General features: G+C 38.7%; 2 protein-coding genes across 2 annotated transcripts; both read left to right on the forward strand.

The window, feature by feature from the left end:
- The first annotated feature begins 1,369 nt into the window (after positions 1–1,369).
- On the forward strand, positions 1,370–4,857 carry LOC109630758 (pyrokinin-1 receptor-like). Its single transcript, XM_020089114.2, has 6 exons — positions 1,370–1,576; positions 1,762–1,858; positions 2,679–2,884; positions 3,343–3,564; positions 3,661–3,838; positions 4,346–4,857. Exons 1-6 carry the CDS (start codon positions 1,427–1,429, stop codon positions 4,750–4,752), a joined length of 1,260 nt encoding a protein of 419 aa, XP_019944673.2. The 5' UTR covers positions 1,370–1,426; the 3' UTR covers positions 4,753–4,857.
- A 1,052-nt stretch (positions 4,858–5,909) lies between these two features.
- LOC109636610 (rho GTPase-activating protein 19-like) lies at positions 5,910–12,513 on the forward strand. Its single transcript, XM_020098395.2, has 11 exons — positions 5,910–6,043; positions 6,352–6,605; positions 7,282–7,362; positions 7,923–8,132; positions 8,269–8,495; positions 8,613–8,699; positions 9,400–9,465; positions 9,819–10,034; positions 10,119–10,214; positions 10,512–10,613; positions 11,101–12,513. The coding sequence occupies exons 1-10, from the start codon at positions 5,997–5,999 to the stop codon at positions 10,611–10,613; spliced, it is 1,386 nt and encodes a 461-aa protein (XP_019953954.2). The 5' UTR covers positions 5,910–5,996; the 3' UTR covers positions 11,101–12,513.
- The last annotated feature ends 4,786 nt before the right edge of the window (positions 12,514–17,299 follow it).

Genomic DNA, 17,299 nt, shown 5'->3' on the forward strand with positions numbered 1-17,299 from the left:
TCCTATATGTGTGGAAGAACAACTGCACACACAGTTCCTCCAGGTTCCTGTTCTTTGTAATATCACATCGGGAGTTTTGTGAAATGGATCGCACTTAATCAGAGCACTATTGACAAATGACAGAACTGAGGTAACTACAAGCTGCAAAAACACATGAAGGCTATCGATTTGTTGGGCCACAATGAGACATGTTGTCCTCTTCAACACATAAATATATCAGCTGCTAGTGAAGTCGAAAAGATAGATCATTTATGTGCCACCAGATACAGTTTCCTTTTAACGTGGGGATTCACTGTGTGATTTGAGGGGGGAGGGAAGAGAGAAGGAGGGGGAGAGAGTCACACAGTGTGAAAGAGAGGCTGTGTGCGCAAGCGAGGGAGGGAGGGAGACAAATCAAAGAGGTTTTTGGTCCTTGTGGACAGAGGATCTCAGCTTTATCCTGCATTTCATCTGTTGAAGGTAAGCCTACTCATAACTGATCAGCGCCCTTACATTTAAAATATGCATTAGTAAATGTAAAACTAGAATCTGCATGATTTTGTAATAAACAGACTCTGTGTAACAGGTTGTAGTGTGTGTGTGTGTTTGTTTGTTTGTGTGTGTGTGTGTGTGTATGTTAATTGAACATAAGGAATCCTGTCTTACTCCTGTTAAATTAACCTTGGATGTTTTATATATGAATAGAGTGGGCTGTATATGCTGTGCTCACTAATTAGTCTATTTTCATTGTTATTTCCTCTGCCCTCATTATTATATGTTAAACTGTTGTTTTGTCAATTTGTTCTCAAAAAAGTGGCAGAATTTGTCCTGATGAAATAGATTTCTAAGTTCATGTGTTCATTTAAGATGACTGAATTAAAATAATCATGTGTATGCACATTGATCTCTGACGTAATTCTTGCCCATGTCTATCATGCGCTGATGGACGTGGTTTATGTCACTGACTATCATCTGAAGTGGATTTTATTAATTGCTTAACAACACAAGACGCCATTTCAAGCAGACGAACTCTCCAACCCCCACCCCACTCAAACATTTAGCGCTCCTAAGAGAAAATCATGGTTGAGGCGTTGTTTTCATAACGTTACAGTTTATAGAAAATAAGGACAAAACCTCATCAACGGACAAGTTTTCCTTTTTCCGTCCTTCTCTCTGGGATCAAGATATAAGTCCCTCATGAATATTTATTAAGAATGAGAGATCACATGTACAACAAGCAACCCTCTAACTCTTATGTGCTAAGTTGATGCACAATACCATAAAAAACATCATCGTTTACAAAGAGACTTTGCTTAAACATTGGCTTCAGACCTGAATTAAGCTTACTAATATCCAATGTTACAACCTAACTCTGGCATGACATTTAAATTTAAAATGTTTCTCTGTTACATTTTCATCTTCCACTTTCTCCACCAGCTGCCTGAACATGAATCTCTCCGATCAGATGTCGATCCTCTTCAGCTGTAACGTCAGCCCGAGTGAGATGCCACAGCTCAACATCGGTGCCACTAAAAGGGAGCCTCTGGCAATCGCTGTCCCAATGACTGTCCTCTACACCACCATCTTCCTGTTTGGAGTATGGACATAAAATTTACCAGACACTCTTGATCGACAATCCAATTTTTTACCCTCTGAATTGCAGTGGTACATGTGATGATTATAAGTATAGCTGCAACAATTCAGTATTGTGTTAATAATATACTGACAGCAAACCATTTTCACACTGTGAATCACTGAATGCTGTTCCTCTATGCTCCACAGGTCTTATTCAATGGGGTGAGCATCCTGACGCTGCTCATGGATGCTCATATGAGAGCCAGCGCAATTCGTTTCTACCTGCTCAGCTTGGTCATATCAGGTACACATAACCAGCATTCACTATATGGAAGATCAGTTGCCGCAATATTAATCTAAATTATTCAATCAGAGTGATGTTTCATTTATAACAATTTATCGAAACTCTTTTCCTTTTCATGCTTTAAAATATTAAATCGTCTTTGCCAAACATAATGTCCACTAACTAATTTCAGATATAACTAGAATAGCCCTCAGTAGAGTCGCCTACACCTGCCAATGCCCAACAGCCCCCATTCATTCAATTAAGCTGCACCGAGATCCATGCATTATACCCTGGGAACACTGAAAATGTTGTAAAATGCCTGCACCAAAATTTAATGGGCTCTTCCCTGACCCATACCACATATACCAAATTTCATGGAAATCTGTTCAGTTGTTTTGTCATAATCTTATTAAAAATCAACAAACAGACAGGGCTGAAAACATTCCCCCTCCATGGTGGAGGTAACTAGGGGTTTAAGTGTGACAGAATGATCTAAAACATGATAAGTAATTAAATTTTAGTCTGTAAGCAAAGCGAGAGAGATGCCACACACAGGCGAGGGACCTTTGACTGTAGATCATCACACACTTGTTGAATCAGTAACAACAATTCCTATCAAATGCACTTGTGTTTTATGCTTCCCTGTCTCTCCACGTCTCCTGCACAGTGGAGAGCACTAGAGCTGTAGACATTTCTTGATTCTTAGATGCATCGCAACAAGGACGACTCTGCATCTATGAGACAAAAACGATCGATTCATGTTTTTTTTTAGTGATGTCCTTGCGCTTAATAATTATGGTGACGTCATGTCCATCCTCTCCTTCTCTTTAATCCTCAGACATTCTGCAGCTGCTGACCATCCCAGTGACTTTGTATCGGTATTACTGGGAAAGCTACCCATGGCGACTGGGGCAATCTGTATGCAAGGTCTACTTCATGGTCCGCCAAGTGTATTGTGCCACCACAAGCTGGGTTATCATGACCTTCACCACTGAGCGCTACGCAGCAATTTGCCATACCATGTGGTCTGTTTCCAGCCTGAAGGTGCAGTGCTTGAAGAAAAAGCAATTTCCTCATGATTGTGTTCTCTGCAAAAGTGGTTAAGGAGGCATTAATCTCTGTAAGCAGATTCTTAAGATGAATTACAAGAGATTTGGGCAGGAAAGCCTCTGAGGTTTCCGTTTCTTGTTTGATGATTCACATTTCAGCAGGCTCTGACAGCCCATAGTTTACCAATCTGTGTAGAGAGCAAAAGAGGCAGAACTGAAATGCATTGGCAATCACGTTTTTGATTTCTCTGCTTTCATATACAGAATGGGTGTTAATATAATAATATAATATAATAATATTTGTATCCAAGAATATTATGCAAAGGAAATACGAGGGGAAATAGGCTGAATTTTCACCAAATGCAAGATGCACAGTGAAGAGAATTGAAGACAATCAGATTGGAAATTTTATAAAATTTTTCTAACGTGGATTTTCAAAACTCTCCTCTGCAGAAGTCCAGGCTGCCATGCCTTCTTTTAGTATGGATTATTTCTCTGGTCTCAGCAGTGCCCTTCGCTCTGGTGTATGACCAGGCAAGCGCCTGTATCCTGGACTACACGGCCACCACACGAGAAGACGCCTTCCATGTCTCCACCATGTGTGAGATGGTCGAGCCTGATCCTGCGCACATCTACAAAGGAGCTTTACTCCTGAGAGCAGGATTCTTTTTTCTGGTGAAATTATTAGTATTATTATTTATTATTTGACACATTGCATTTGCTGATCCGCACCAAACACATCAGCCTCTCAACCGGCTCCTTCTACTACAGGTCCCACTGGTCTCCATCTTCACTCTCTATCTGCTCATCCTGTTCTACCTGAAGAGAAACGGACATCAGAGAAGAAACATGGGTCTCATGCGGCTGAATCCTGAAGGACGACGAGATATCCAGTGCCATCAGAATGGAAAACTACTGTTAAACGAAAAGAGAGCTCTGAAACTTATGGGTGAGCCATAGGAAAGGATAAAAGTTTAATGAGCTTTGTGATTCATCAAAACGTTATGACTGATCTAAGTCTAAAGGGATAGTTCACCTGAAAATTTTTATTTACTCATTATCTACTCACCACAATGCCGATGGAGGTGTTTGAGTCCACAAAACACTTATGGAGCTTCAGGGATAAACAGCCTTGCTGACTGCAATACAGTGAAGTAAATCCTAACCACAAACGTAAAAACGACAGAAAGATTTTTTTAAATGCTCCATACTACTCCTGTGGTGTCATTCAAGTGTCCACGCCCCAACATTCAAATTCAACTCCAAACTGCGTCATTTACATTGATTTTTTTGTGTCTAAATGTCCGCTGTTATCCTCCTGCCTGGAGGACACTGGACATTTTGATGTCTTCCTCTAGCTAGCTAAAGAAGCTACTAAGTGCAAATTAACTTCGACATATTGCAATAATGTAGGTTACATATGCTTGAGCTGCATTTCCTTTGTTTTGTTCCTCAGGTGCAGTCGTAGTGGCCTTTTTCGTCTGCAACTTTCCAGACATTGCCTCGTCTCTGATGCAGGTCTATGTGGTTGTGTGGTCCGACACCGTCCTCTCTGTATACACGATTCTGAAGTCGTATTTGTCACTTCCACTGTGGTATATTAACGGCGCCCTGGACCCACTGCTTTTCTGCATCTCATCCCACATATTTCGCAGAGCTTGCTGGAGAACTCTGGGCAGGCTCAGGCATTACTGCTACTGGAGGCCTTGGAGGGTGTCTAGGCTCTGGCAGAGAAGCTCTACTGGGGAAGGGAGCACAACAGCTAGAGAGAGGATCGGTGGTGAATGTTCTGGAGAGCAGATAGGCAAAAATAGAAATAGAGTCACTAACAAATCAGGTCAAAGCATCAAAGACAACCATTAAAGCCACTGTCAACATAAGCTGCAACAACATACACTCTGATTTGACTTTTAGCATGTCTGATCCTGGGATAAGCCGAGAGCAATGTTTATTAAATTGTATGACTGACACAGATGCATTGCTTTACATTTTATATTATGACTAATTCAGCTTGCAAGTTTCTTGATGTACAATTTGTTACAAATATGCATTTTATAGATTTGTGAATCTTGTTATATTTTGCACTGCTCATACTAAGTATAATGTCTGTACATGCAGTGGAGTAGAAGACTCTTCTGTGTTGTCGAACCACAAGGAAAAGACGTGATGAAATACATAAGGCCTCTCCAGCCTGATGTTGGTTTTCATCACTAGAATCGAAATCTTTCAAAGCCCTGAATGATGAAGCTACATGGTATCTTAAAATACAGTGGCCGACCTGCAAATAGAAAAAACGTGCAAATTAAGAAAAAACACTTCACCAAGTTGACGACACATGCACTCCAAAAAGTCACAACACATGCGACTACAGAAACGTGCTGCAAATTGCAAAAACAGCAACAAAAATGTTTCCAGGGGACGCAAAACAGTGATGAACTTGGCTGTAGTTCAATGCTCTGTGAATTTCTATCACTACTGACGAGTAGCAGACTTCAACAACTTCTTATGTTACTTAAAATCTGTTATTTTATAGATATATTTATCTATATCTATAGATAGATAGATATACATACATAGATCTATAGATATATAGATATATATTTGATGTTAACATGTTTTTAAACTTATAAACATGTTTTTTTTTTTATCTATATTGTATGTAATGTTATAACATGACGAGTCAGTCCGAAAAGTCTGTATTGTTCTTGTATTTTTTTTTTTAATTGGTGGGCACAGTTGATAATAGTTCTTAAGACTCACTACTTACTTATGTTTAATCGAGTAGAAAAGCAAATGTGGTAATTTTAGTGGAGTAAAACATTTGATCACTGCTCACTGGACATGCTTGCTAGTACAATAAATATATTTAAGATTCAATACTATGTCAATGTTGTGTCAAACAGAACAATAAAAAAAATATATACTTTTATAATTTGTAAAAAAGAGAAATTGGCCCAGTTACCATCACTTCCTGGTTCTAATCCACAAACTAGAACAGCTGTGTGGAGGAGCTAGACCCTCCCTTAGTATGACGTATATACAGTTACAACCAATCACAAGCGCGGGGGAGGGACTAAAAATGAAACAGCGGAAGATTCAAAACGAAGATGGCGGCTGAAAATGTTCCCCAAAACAATCACAAACTGGGCAGGAGGTACAAACTTTTCTTTAATTATTGCGGGAAATTAAGACAGTAGAAAACGGTTGTATGCACTGCAGGTTGATGGGACCAATATATTAGAAATATATATGTGTAACTACTCCTTCAGTATTGTTAGTCTTCACCAGACGTGTTAGCTAACGTAGCTAACCTAGCAACAACTTCTTACACGTTAGCCCGCATATTAACAATGTTTTATTCATATCTACCGTTTTATTGCTAACGTGTAGGCATCCGCTTTGAGCTTTGTTGTTCCACTTCGTGTCGAACACCAACACAGCCTCCGTGTTTGTTTGTGACAGGGGGACAAGATGCAGTGTGTTCAACAGTCAGGAGAAGCCAAACGCGAGCCAGCCGGTGATCTTCAACCCGGACTTCTTTGTGGAGAGACTGAGACACGAACACCCGCAGGCCTTTGCGGATTTAATACTCAGCAACCTCACACGGATCATAGACCTTCCGGGGGACGAGTTCGCCCAGCTCATCGGGGAGTCGGAGCCCAGGGTGCCCTCCTCCACTGGCTTTCTCCGCTCCTTCAACTTCCTGAAGCGAAAAGGTTAGAAACTCACTGACCCGCCCTTAAACTAATACCGTCAAAGTTAATTCATTTTCTCATTGCTTTAGAAAACAGCTCTGCACTCATATTTATACCTACTAATGGAAATATGTTCTGAGGTTTTAAAATATAGATACTGACTAATTATAAATTTTAGAAATTATTAACAGTAGGCCTATAATTTATAATTATATCGAGGTTAAAATTATCTCATCAGTCCATATCGATTATATTAATTATCATAAACGTGAAGGTTGTGTTTTATAACTGTTCATGATGGATAAACATACATATTATATATATATATATATGCATTTGACTTTTGGTAAATTGCTAATGATGAAAATTATGTACAGACAATTATTTATTTTGTTTTATTGCTCAGTGCTATCACAGATTATACTCATTACTTTCTCAATTATTTTTGGGTCTAAAAACCTGACATAAAACACTGAAAATGCCAGTGTCTGTAAACCCTCTACATACAACACCTGTTTTCATTTTTATTTGCAGTTTAATAATTATTTAATAATCTTGATTCAATCTAATGGCACTTTCTCCTATTGGCCATGTGTTTGATGTGAAATTATAAATGTACTGATTGGTGAAATGGAATTAATGCACGTTACATACAAATGAGACCAAAAGTCTTACTGTGCTATTTGATGCTTTTTAGAAAAAGGCGTGGTTTTTGGTGCACCGTTAACTGAAGAAGGGATAGCACAGATCTATCAGCTCATTGAATACTTGAGTAAAAGTGAGTATCCCCACCGTGCGGTTCAGAGGACAATTTAACCCAAAGCATTTTGTGATATCATGTCTACATACATTTTGCATGTGTGACTGGTGAAGAAAATGAATCCCTCATCAGGACAGTGTTTGTATTACAAAAACACCACTAAATGATTACCTGATTTAATGACGTTGTAATGTATTTAGCCAAAAGACTTGATAAGCCTCTATGTCAGACTCTTACATTTTATTCCTGCATCCTGGCTCTATTTGTTCTTTAACTTAGCTGGCAACTTAACTTAACTGAGTAGCAAAGGCAGTGAGGTCATGGTTTATTTCTAGAAGGGATGATGTCATTCACTGAAAGTGGACACTGGGAGCAAATGGTTGAGTCAATAATTTATCTGAAAGCACTTTGCTCCTGCTGTCCTTCTCTTTCCATTTCATTCACTCTGTCTCTCTCCTCACTTGTGTGTCTTTGTGTCTCCTTTACTGTGTGTCTGTGTCTACACACTGCATCTTTTTCCTTTTTTTCCTCCCCTTTTCTTTGGCTGTCTCTCACCATCTTTCTTTCCCACCTCACAGACCTTCAAGTCGAGGGGTTGTTCCGTGTGCCAGGCCACAGCCTAAGGCAGGCAGCCCTGAGGGAGATGCTGAACACTGGCTCAGAGATAGATCTAGAGACAGGAGACTTCCACCCCAATGATGCAGCCACATTGCTTAAAGCCTACCTGGGAGAGCTGCCAGAGCCGCTGCTCACACAGAGACACTATCATGCTCACCTGAAAATTGGAGGTACTAGTTAACTTTTACAGAGCTTATTGTTGCAGCTCAAGATAATTAAAATTATATTAATTTCAATTTAATGTCAAGAAATAAAAATAGTGACACTTGCTCTTTGGTGATAATTTTTTTTTTCTGCTGTGTCCAGAGCTCACTTACTTTGACGAAAAGGGGGATAAGACCAGTGTGTCTGACAAGGAACGCCAGATTGAGGCATTTCAGCTGCTTTTTATGCTGCTCCCACCAGTTAATCGCAGCCTATTGAAGCTGCTACTTGACCTGCTGTACCACACTGCTCGTAATCAGCACATCAACAAGATGTCTGCAATTAATCTTGCCACAATGTTCGCTCCACACATCATCTGGCCCAAGAATGTAAAGACCTTTTTGATTTAATTTTATTCTAACTTCCAAACATGTTACAACCCCACTATATCTCCATTACATTAGCAGTTAAATGTTACGCTACTTTTTTCCATATATTTTTTGCAGGTAATGGCAAGTGATCTTCAGGGAAGTATTGAGAAACTGAATAAGGGCATAGCGTTCCTCATCAGGCACTCACAAAAACTATTCAAGGTAAGCAGCTTTAAAGTCTGTTTCTCTAAGTGTGGTGTTGCTTATTTATAATCCTTGCACACACTGAAAACTAATTGCAACATAATTTATTATCGTTACATTTCTCTGTCAGATAGGAATGCCAACATGAAATGTTTTTTTCAGGTTGTTGTACTTTGTGTCTCTATTAAAATATACAACAAAACACAGATGGCCCTTTAAATAAGATTTTTTTTGAGGAGATAATTGGATGCCCTTTATTCAAGTAAATATACAGCACATCACAGCTATGTGGTAGAAATGTTTCCCCATCTTATCTCCTTTCATAATGTAAAACAAATTCATACATTGCACAAATGCTCTTCCCTTCAAATGAACCCTTCATGACGAGCGGTGGTGTTGCCAGGCTTACAAGAAATGCAAACATGTTCAATGTGAAGCATGCAGAATTTACATTTCAAAGTAAAATTTAAAAAAAGGGTAATTGTGTTTCCAATGTGTCTGTCTCAATTGTGCACCTTGATCTTTATGATCAGTGTAATTTCTTTAATGAGAATACATTGAAATTTTTTTATCTTGCTACTTTTGGTTGCTTAAACGAACCCTGTGTTTGCATGAGAATAAGAGCCATGAATTTCTACGTACCAGTTGTGGGGTAATTTCTGATCTGCAATCTTAATTATTCACAAAATATTAATGTGCACATTCACTCTCATTGAAGGCGCCTGTGTATATCAAAGAATATGCCCGCTTGTACTTCACAGGATCAAACTCTCTTCAATCAAAGGTGAGTTTCTTTTCTTCTATTTCTAACCAATGTCATCTGATTGACAACAGTGTTCACACAGCATTATGTTTATCTGTAAAGTTACTGTCAAAGCTCCCACAGCAACTTTTATTTTCTTTGCTTTTTTTCTTTACTTTTAAATCTGGTAACTTTGTTGTCTTGTTAATTTTAGGTACTCTGTGTCTAAATTCAGAAACTGTTATTCAATGCTTTGCAAACTAATATACTGACTTTCATAGAACCTTGAAATAAAACTCTGGACCATATTAATTTTTCACGTTTCTGCCGTTTGAGACTCTGCTTCTGTAAGATTACAAAATTAAAAATTTTATGTAACGGCCAACCTTTTTTAGGACGACTCGACGCTTTGTTCTCGAAACAAAGATGGGCTGATTGCTGCGGTAACGCCTGTACCCCAGTCTCCCTTCACAAGATCAATTGGAAGTGAGGTCAACAGCACCACCAAGTCACCTGAGACTCAGAGTTATACTGAATCTGCTCTAAGAGAGCTGTACCAGCAGGTCAACAACATGCCCGAGTCTGCCAAGAAGAAGAAGCTCATCAGACAAGTATGGTCGTTCAGTCTGGAGAATAAGATATAGATAAAGTTCTTCCATCCCAGTCCATAAATGTGTTGATGTTTTTTTGTACAGTTTGAGAAGCAGCCTTTGCTGACACCATCGGCCGAGTGTCGCACACCATTCAGCAGGAAACACTGGCGTTCACGCTCTTTGGGTGGAATTATCAAGGTTTGTTGACAGTCCTCCTGTGTAAAGTTACAACTTTACTTTCCAGCATTGTAACTACTTTGTTCTGACTTTTCATGCTCACATTCATTCTCAAACAGTTTTTTTTTTATTATTTGTGATTCTCTTGGACAATGTTTTGATTACATTAACAAGTAGACTGCAAACACTTAGTTTGGGATTAAAGAAATGCATTGTGCATATTTATGAGGTCTTAAGCAAATAAGTATTGGTACATCAAAGAATGTGTACATAGTACTATATATAGCTCCCATAAGTTATGTTTTGTTTATATAACAGAGGAAGGTGTTGGGAAGCCAAATATTGACAGAGAAAGAAAACAGCAAACTGCAGACTCCTCTCCGCAGCACTTCTGTTGATGGCCAGGGAACAGAAAACTGAGTGAGTATTTCACTGTTACATCATAACGCAAACATTTCAACCAAGTCTTAGCTATTTACAAATATCATCACCCACCACTGTGGTCGTGTAGGCTACAACATGCATATCTATGATGCCAGGGTGAGTGACTGTTACTTTTACTGTTAGAACCGGGCAATCTCACATTCCCATTGATTATCATGTTCATGTATGGAGAAAAATTGAAGAAATAGTTCTTTTATTTCAACCAAAGTCATTTAAAATGTCTAATTTCCATAGTGGGTCAGACTGATTATTTCCCAACCTGTCATCAACCAGTGAATACTAGTTTTCCTCATGACTATGCTAAAAGAGTCTCTCTGGTACTTAAAGTCAACGGTCTGTGGTTCACCACATGCTAGTCTGGTCTCACTTTGACTTGCTTATATTACTAATGATGCCTGATGTTCATGGCTCAATGATTCAAAATGACCTAATCCTTTATTTTCTCTCTTCCTATCTCATTCAGGATTAATCATCTTTAAAAGAATGTGTCGTTTACAACAAAGAAAACCCCAGTCTAACAGTTATGTTGGGAACATTAAAGAACGTTGATCTGCTGACTCAAACTAAACAGTGTGATGCACTGCTTTGTTTTCACACCATGTTTGGATCTGTACTCCGCTGTTTCTTCTTTTTTATAGTGATTTAGAGTCTTAAAAGTTATAACAATGGCAAGGAAATCCCCATATAAATGTGCATACTGGAAGTTTTACTTGCTATGCAACTTGAAAGAGGTTAATGGACAAAAGTGAATATGCTTTATTGCTATAGGTCAATGTAATTAACCATTTTTCGTATATTCAATAGTTCCCAATTCAATTCAATTTCCATGTCCATTTATGATCTTACGCATGCAAATAATATGGATTTACACCTGTGAAATTTGTCAGTATTTAGTTTTATCACTGACTCAAATGTTTTTATTTAATTTGCAAACCTACTTGTATTTATTTCTTATTGGTCATCTGGATGTTTCAAGTCCTGGTGTCCTGTGCATTGGATGATTTTGTAAAATGTTATGTGCAGGCTTTTCTATTTAAATGTTACATTTGCTTTAAAGTTACAGTAATTTAAGTTAGACTTTCGGAGTCAGTGCAGACTGTTGAAGACTTTTATTAGAGAAGTGGTAAATCCAGAGATGTGCCTTAATTGAATATGTCTTGCTTTACTGTTTAACAGTTTTTATTCAGCATCAACTTACAGGGGAACTTTTTCCCCTCAAGTTTCCAATAGCTTTAAGAGTATACTGAAATTTTTATAAAGAATCCATTCAAGTGTCAGTAAGTCAGGGAGTGAAGACTAACGGGTAAAGAAGAATAAAGGATGGGAGATATTGAGTGAAAGGCCAAAGGACCAGCTATGTAGTTTAACAGAAGATTTTTTTTTTGTCCCCATAAAGCTCAACATTTGGGTGTAAACTGTGATTCTTTTAACTACTGTTTCTTTAAACTATATCTTGTTGGATTTTTATATTTCAGTTTTTCTCAGGACATATTTGATTCTTATGCAACATAATATACAGCTTTGTATGCATGCTTTCAGTTATTCAGCTGTGTGGTTTATTTTTATTACTATTTTTCTTGTCACTTTCTATCTTATTTTAAATGACTGGCGAAATCCAACTGTAGATGAATCTATCGCCTCCTATTGTGGTCGTCGACCCTTTCCAGGAGAATTTGAGCCGTTTTAAATCCTTGGTGTCTTACTCTTTCAGTAGCAGGTTCCAGTTCAGTGGTCTCTGCAACAAGCTGTTGCAATTGAACTTTAATGTGATAACCAGCTCATGATCAATTTAATTGACCGTGCAAACATATGTTATTCATAATGATCCTGCTGTGAAGCTATGCAAGTCGCTGTGATTAAAAGACATCAAGCGGTGTTCTGTTGTTTCTCATAGTTCTTTTTAAATGAATATGTGATTTATTACGATGTATAATAACGAACCTTTTTATTCTTTCAACATCTCTGAAACGAAGGCCTGCTGTTTTTCATTACCTGCCGCCAGCCACCATGTGATGCGACGTGCAACCACATGGTGATGCTGTTTAGTTGCAAAAAAATTCAGTTGGAGCACAGAAGGTAGAACATATCTGTCGTCTTACAGAAAAATGTTAGACGTGTCACTATGAGAAAAACTTAATTAAAAAATACTCTTGTTAAATACCATAGATATTGAGTATAAAATGCTCACTAGCAGTATAGGAAATAAACTATTCAGTAATCAATAGAACTAAAACATACAAGCCCAAGGAGCGTTGCATAATAGAAACCTTCCATTAAATGCTATAAATCGTACTTTCTGTTCCTCTGTCTTCTTGGCATTGTCCTCTACCAACTCAAAGAGTAAATGTAGAAAACTTGTAGACTTCTACGTGGCTGTGTCCACTGCAGAAAATAGAATCAGGAAGAAAAACTTAAATTCAACATTTGCAACAAAGTAAAAACAATATTTAAAAATAAATACCAGACAGCCACCAAAGCAAAACATAATATTTGCAGAAAACTATTTGCAAAAATTGAACTTATTTTATGGAATTGGAGGATGAGTGGGTGGACAGTAATGGAACGCAGCTCCCCACAATAGGAGGAATGTCTAAGTGTGTCATTATGGTGTCCATGTCAATGCATGTTTGGTATTGTAAGTATATGTTGTAAACATCTGTGAGAATGGGCCTGCTCTTTCTCATGTTCTGTAAATATACAACAGCGTCCAAGTTAGGAATAGTATTGTTTTGCAGCCAAAAATCCAGACGGGTTATATTTAGAATTTCTACTCCAGAGTGAGCATGATGACTGTAAAATGAGTCAGACTGTACTGTAATCAACTTAACATTATCGGGTGCGCACACAAACCCACAAGTATATATGATGACTGGATGTTATTTTACTCTAAAACGCATATTGTAGAATTCCTTTCAGAGGAAGCTGATCTGACAGAAAAATAAGATTATAAATGTCCAGTCAATGTCTGACACTGAAACAAAATTAAAAAGGCTAGATCTTTTACATTAAATAAATGTCCAGTATTAAGTCATGGTTGACCCTTAAACTTTGTCACTTTTGTCATTCAGTATATACCTAATGACAAAGCCTAAATGACAATCTTGGCTGCAAATACAACCACATTACAACAGTTAGTTTAGAATTTAAAATGATGTAATGACAATATCAGTGGTTCACATTAAAAACAGTAAACATTTGCTTTAAACATTATTTACCAGCACTAATAAAGAACTTACATTCTGAGATCACCTTGTATTATCCTTAGATAAAAGATTAAATTGACCTTCTTGTAAGTTTAACTTTCAATATTATTTTTAGCTGATATTTAATCCAGTAAAAACATCTGCGTGATAAAGTCCCACATGGTTGTTCCCAAGTCCTCAGGTCATTTATAAATATCTTAGCAGTTGGCAGTTTGTGTCAATACTGTTTAGATGTTAGTTTTTCAATCTGAAGACATGGCCCTTAATTCTAACTTGATTTAATGGATTTTTTTAACTGCTGAAGAAATGTAGATTTAAAGCTGATTTATTTATTTTAAGTATGGGCCATTGCAACTTTTCTCACTTAAACAACTTAAGTTGCTTAAAAAACCTTTGCTACAACTCATACTAACGGATTATTTGTGTTTAAATAGATGAGATGATAAATTTAAGTTAACATACTTTCATAGACTGACAGTTTTTTGCTTCTCCTCTCTCAAACGCACAGCTCCTCTGTGAGTGAAATACAAATAACTTGGGTTGAAGCGTGCTGTGGAATTTTCTGGATGCCAGATTTGGATTCTTTCTATTTCCTCACTCCTAAGAGGAGCATTTCAGTTTTTGTGTGGCGAGCATGCCTACGTTAACCGATTCATTCCCCTATTCAGCCACAAGCAGCTGCCAGCTTCATCTCGATGCACGTTTGCCTCTTGTATTTCTAAATAGAGGTGTGAGCTTGTTTGTTGCCCACAGCTTCAGCGGTACTGTGCATTTTAAAATGTGCTGTTATTCCACATTAATTGCTGTTGGTCCTTCATTTGAGTCAAGAGTTTGTGGGGGTCTCTCACAAACTCTCCCAGACTTAATGGAAATTACCGCCATGTTGTCCCACTTCTTTGAGAGCAGCAGAATAATGCCTGTTGTGTATTTGTGTGCATTCCTATCAGGACTGTGAGAGAAAAGGGACTTCACCCCCACCCCCCATTACCACTAAACACCACTGTCTCCTCTTTAATTAGCCCTTCATAAGGGGAAGATCTACGCTGCACTGACACTTTTACTGGGACAGATGGAGCTTCTTTTCCCTGAGGTGTGTATTTGTGTGTGTACACCTGAATGTTGCACATTTATGCATATGCACATGTTTCGAGTTAGTCAAGCTTCAAGGCAGGCTGATGATCACAAAGTCAAATGTTTCAGCTTGCATCTTCCCTGCCTGTTTCTTTTTCTCTCTTTGTCAGTCAAAGTGAATGGGATTCTTAGGTCTGTGGGACTGTGCTGCTGTTTGTGTTGGGAGGGATCCACCCCACAGCAAAGCCCCCTGCGAAACGAGACCACAGATCAAGTGGCTTTAGCCAAACTGAGACAAGGCAGGCTTAAGGTGAGCTGTATATCCGTATGCCACAATTTTCGATCAATATAAAACTGAGAGTATTCACCAAGCAATAATTAAGGAACAAATCAGAAATTGGACTAGTTTTTGAGTGACTCAGAATCAAGGATTTTTCAAGAATCCTTTTTAGACCACAAAAACCGTGTCAGAGAGACTGCACGCACTTCTTTACATGTGAGCATGCAAAACTGTAGTAACCTATCTGTACGTAACAGGAAAACAGCCAAAGCATCCACTATTGGTCCTGTGCCTTTTAGCAGCTGACACAGCATTAATCAATGGGGCTTCATTAGAAAGGTGATCCATAAAGACTCACAGATACCTGGGATGTAATAATTACACATTGGTTCAATAGAAAAATCTGCACCACAGACAGAAGTGAAGAAGTGCTTATTGTTCCTGTTTCCCCTTGGTAACTGCTCACTTTAAACTGGTTTGATTAATTGAGTGGATACAAATGCAAACAACACACTTTGAACTGAATCATAAATGCACTTTAAACCAGATCATAAAAACAACAGGTTTGCTTCCTGAGCAGAATGCTGAATGCTAATTTGCAAACCCACAAACTGAACTACAATATGCGATCGGAAAAGCTTCGTGAAAGCTACAATTACACTGTCAACAATGGCTAGACTCTCATGTATCCCCTGTTTTAGCTAAATGTCGACCGTTACCAGTGATATTTGTTCAGAATTCCTTCAGAGTAAATAATGGGTCGCAGATGCTGCTTATCACGAATTTTTCTCTCTGCTTCTCGACACAGTCCAGTTTATGTCTCTATGCTCTCGGTCAATTTCAGAGAATGCATGGTCCTGGCATTAAGAGAGGGATTGTGTGCCAGTTCCTCCAGGAGCAGGAGCAGAACAGGTATGGCTGGGAGTGAAGCTGTTTATATTTTCATTTGTATATATATATATATATATATATATATATATATGTGAGGATATAATCTCTGTTCCTGTACCCATGCTGTGCTTAAAATATAGTGTTGACTTACTTTTTATGGCTGTGGTCTGCCTTCCCAACAAATCATGAATGTGTGCGTGCGGTTGTGTGTATTTTGTGCTTTTTCACTCCGGTTTCTTGCTGCAGCTTCTGTGTGTGTGTGGCCACACTTGATCTACACGTTAAGACCTACACTTAGGATTATTTATTCCAGCTTTTTTGCCTCCGAGGACCGAGGTGTTGATTCCTATCTTCCCCAGCGGATTCTCCTTCGTTACATGTACACATTCACACACACATACACACACACATACACACACACAGACACACACACAGACACACACACAGACACACACACAGACACACACACAGACACACACACACAGACTCATGGAGCCCAGTCTCCCCGCTGCTTCTCCCTTCGGGCTGAGGTTATGCAGTGTCATGTAGGTTAGGTCTCTCTCCGGGGGGTTCGCCTGGAGGCAAACCTGAGAGAAAAGGAGTGGAGTGAGTGAAATAAAGAGGAAAAAAAGATACTTGGAGGAGTAGATTTGTATTGTGAATAGAATCAAGGGAGTGAAAGACGGATCTCAAGAATGAGAGTTCAGGCAGGGTTCTGGGGGGGTATGATGTGTGAGGAGGGAGAGGGGTGGGGGAGGAGAGGAGGGGCAGGGGTGGAGTCGGGGGCTCTGCTATTTGTAGATCCTTGTGATGGATGACTGGTGTGTGTATGTGTGTGTGGAGAGAGAGAGAGAGAGAGAGGGAGAGAGAAAGAGACTGGCTTTTTTTTCTTTCTGCTCTTTCCTTATTCCCTCTCTCTTCAGGCAGGCAGAGCAGAGCGGGACTGAGTGAGAGCAGGACAGAGACGCAGACGTGTGCACGCCAGAGCACTGCAACTCCTCAAAGACAAGAAAGGAGAAGAGTTTGCAAGGAAGAAGAAGATAAAGAGCAAGAAGGAAGCTTCTTTTTTTTTTTACATCAACAAACTGTGGTGGATATCAAACCTACATCAAAAGAAATCTAGAAGAGCAAAAGGATTTGTTTTGCTTCACGGCAAAAAGGAAAATATTAGCATTTGTGACAGATTATTTTCTATTTTTATTCACCACATATTTAGA

The sequence above is a fragment of the Paralichthys olivaceus genome, chromosome 14 (genome assembly GCF_024713975.1).
Source record: "Paralichthys olivaceus isolate ysfri-2021 chromosome 14, ASM2471397v2, whole genome shotgun sequence".
Classification (NCBI taxonomy): domain Eukaryota; kingdom Metazoa; phylum Chordata; class Actinopteri; order Pleuronectiformes; family Paralichthyidae; genus Paralichthys; species Paralichthys olivaceus.

Coding starts and splice junctions, on each gene's coding strand:
- LOC109630758 (XM_020089114.2), top strand. CDS start 1,427: ATGAATCTCTCCGATCAGATGTCGATCCTCTTCAGCTGTAACGTCAGC. Junction 2,885..3,342: donor GGTCTGTTTCCAGCCTGAAG/GTGCAGTGCTTG, acceptor TCTCCTCTGCAG/AAGTCCAGGCTGCCATGCCT. Junction 3,839..4,345: donor GAGAGCTCTGAAACTTATGG/GTGAGCCATAGG, acceptor TTTGTTCCTCAG/GTGCAGTCGTAGTGGCCTTT.
- LOC109636610 (XM_020098395.2), top strand. CDS start 5,997: ATGGCGGCTGAAAATGTTCCCCAAAACAATCACAAACTGGGCAGGAG. Junction 7,363..7,922: donor CATTGAATACTTGAGTAAAA/GTGAGTATCCCC, acceptor CCCACCTCACAG/ACCTTCAAGTCGAGGGGTTG. Junction 9,466..9,818: donor CAAACTCTCTTCAATCAAAG/GTGAGTTTCTTT, acceptor AACCTTTTTTAG/GACGACTCGACGCTTTGTTC.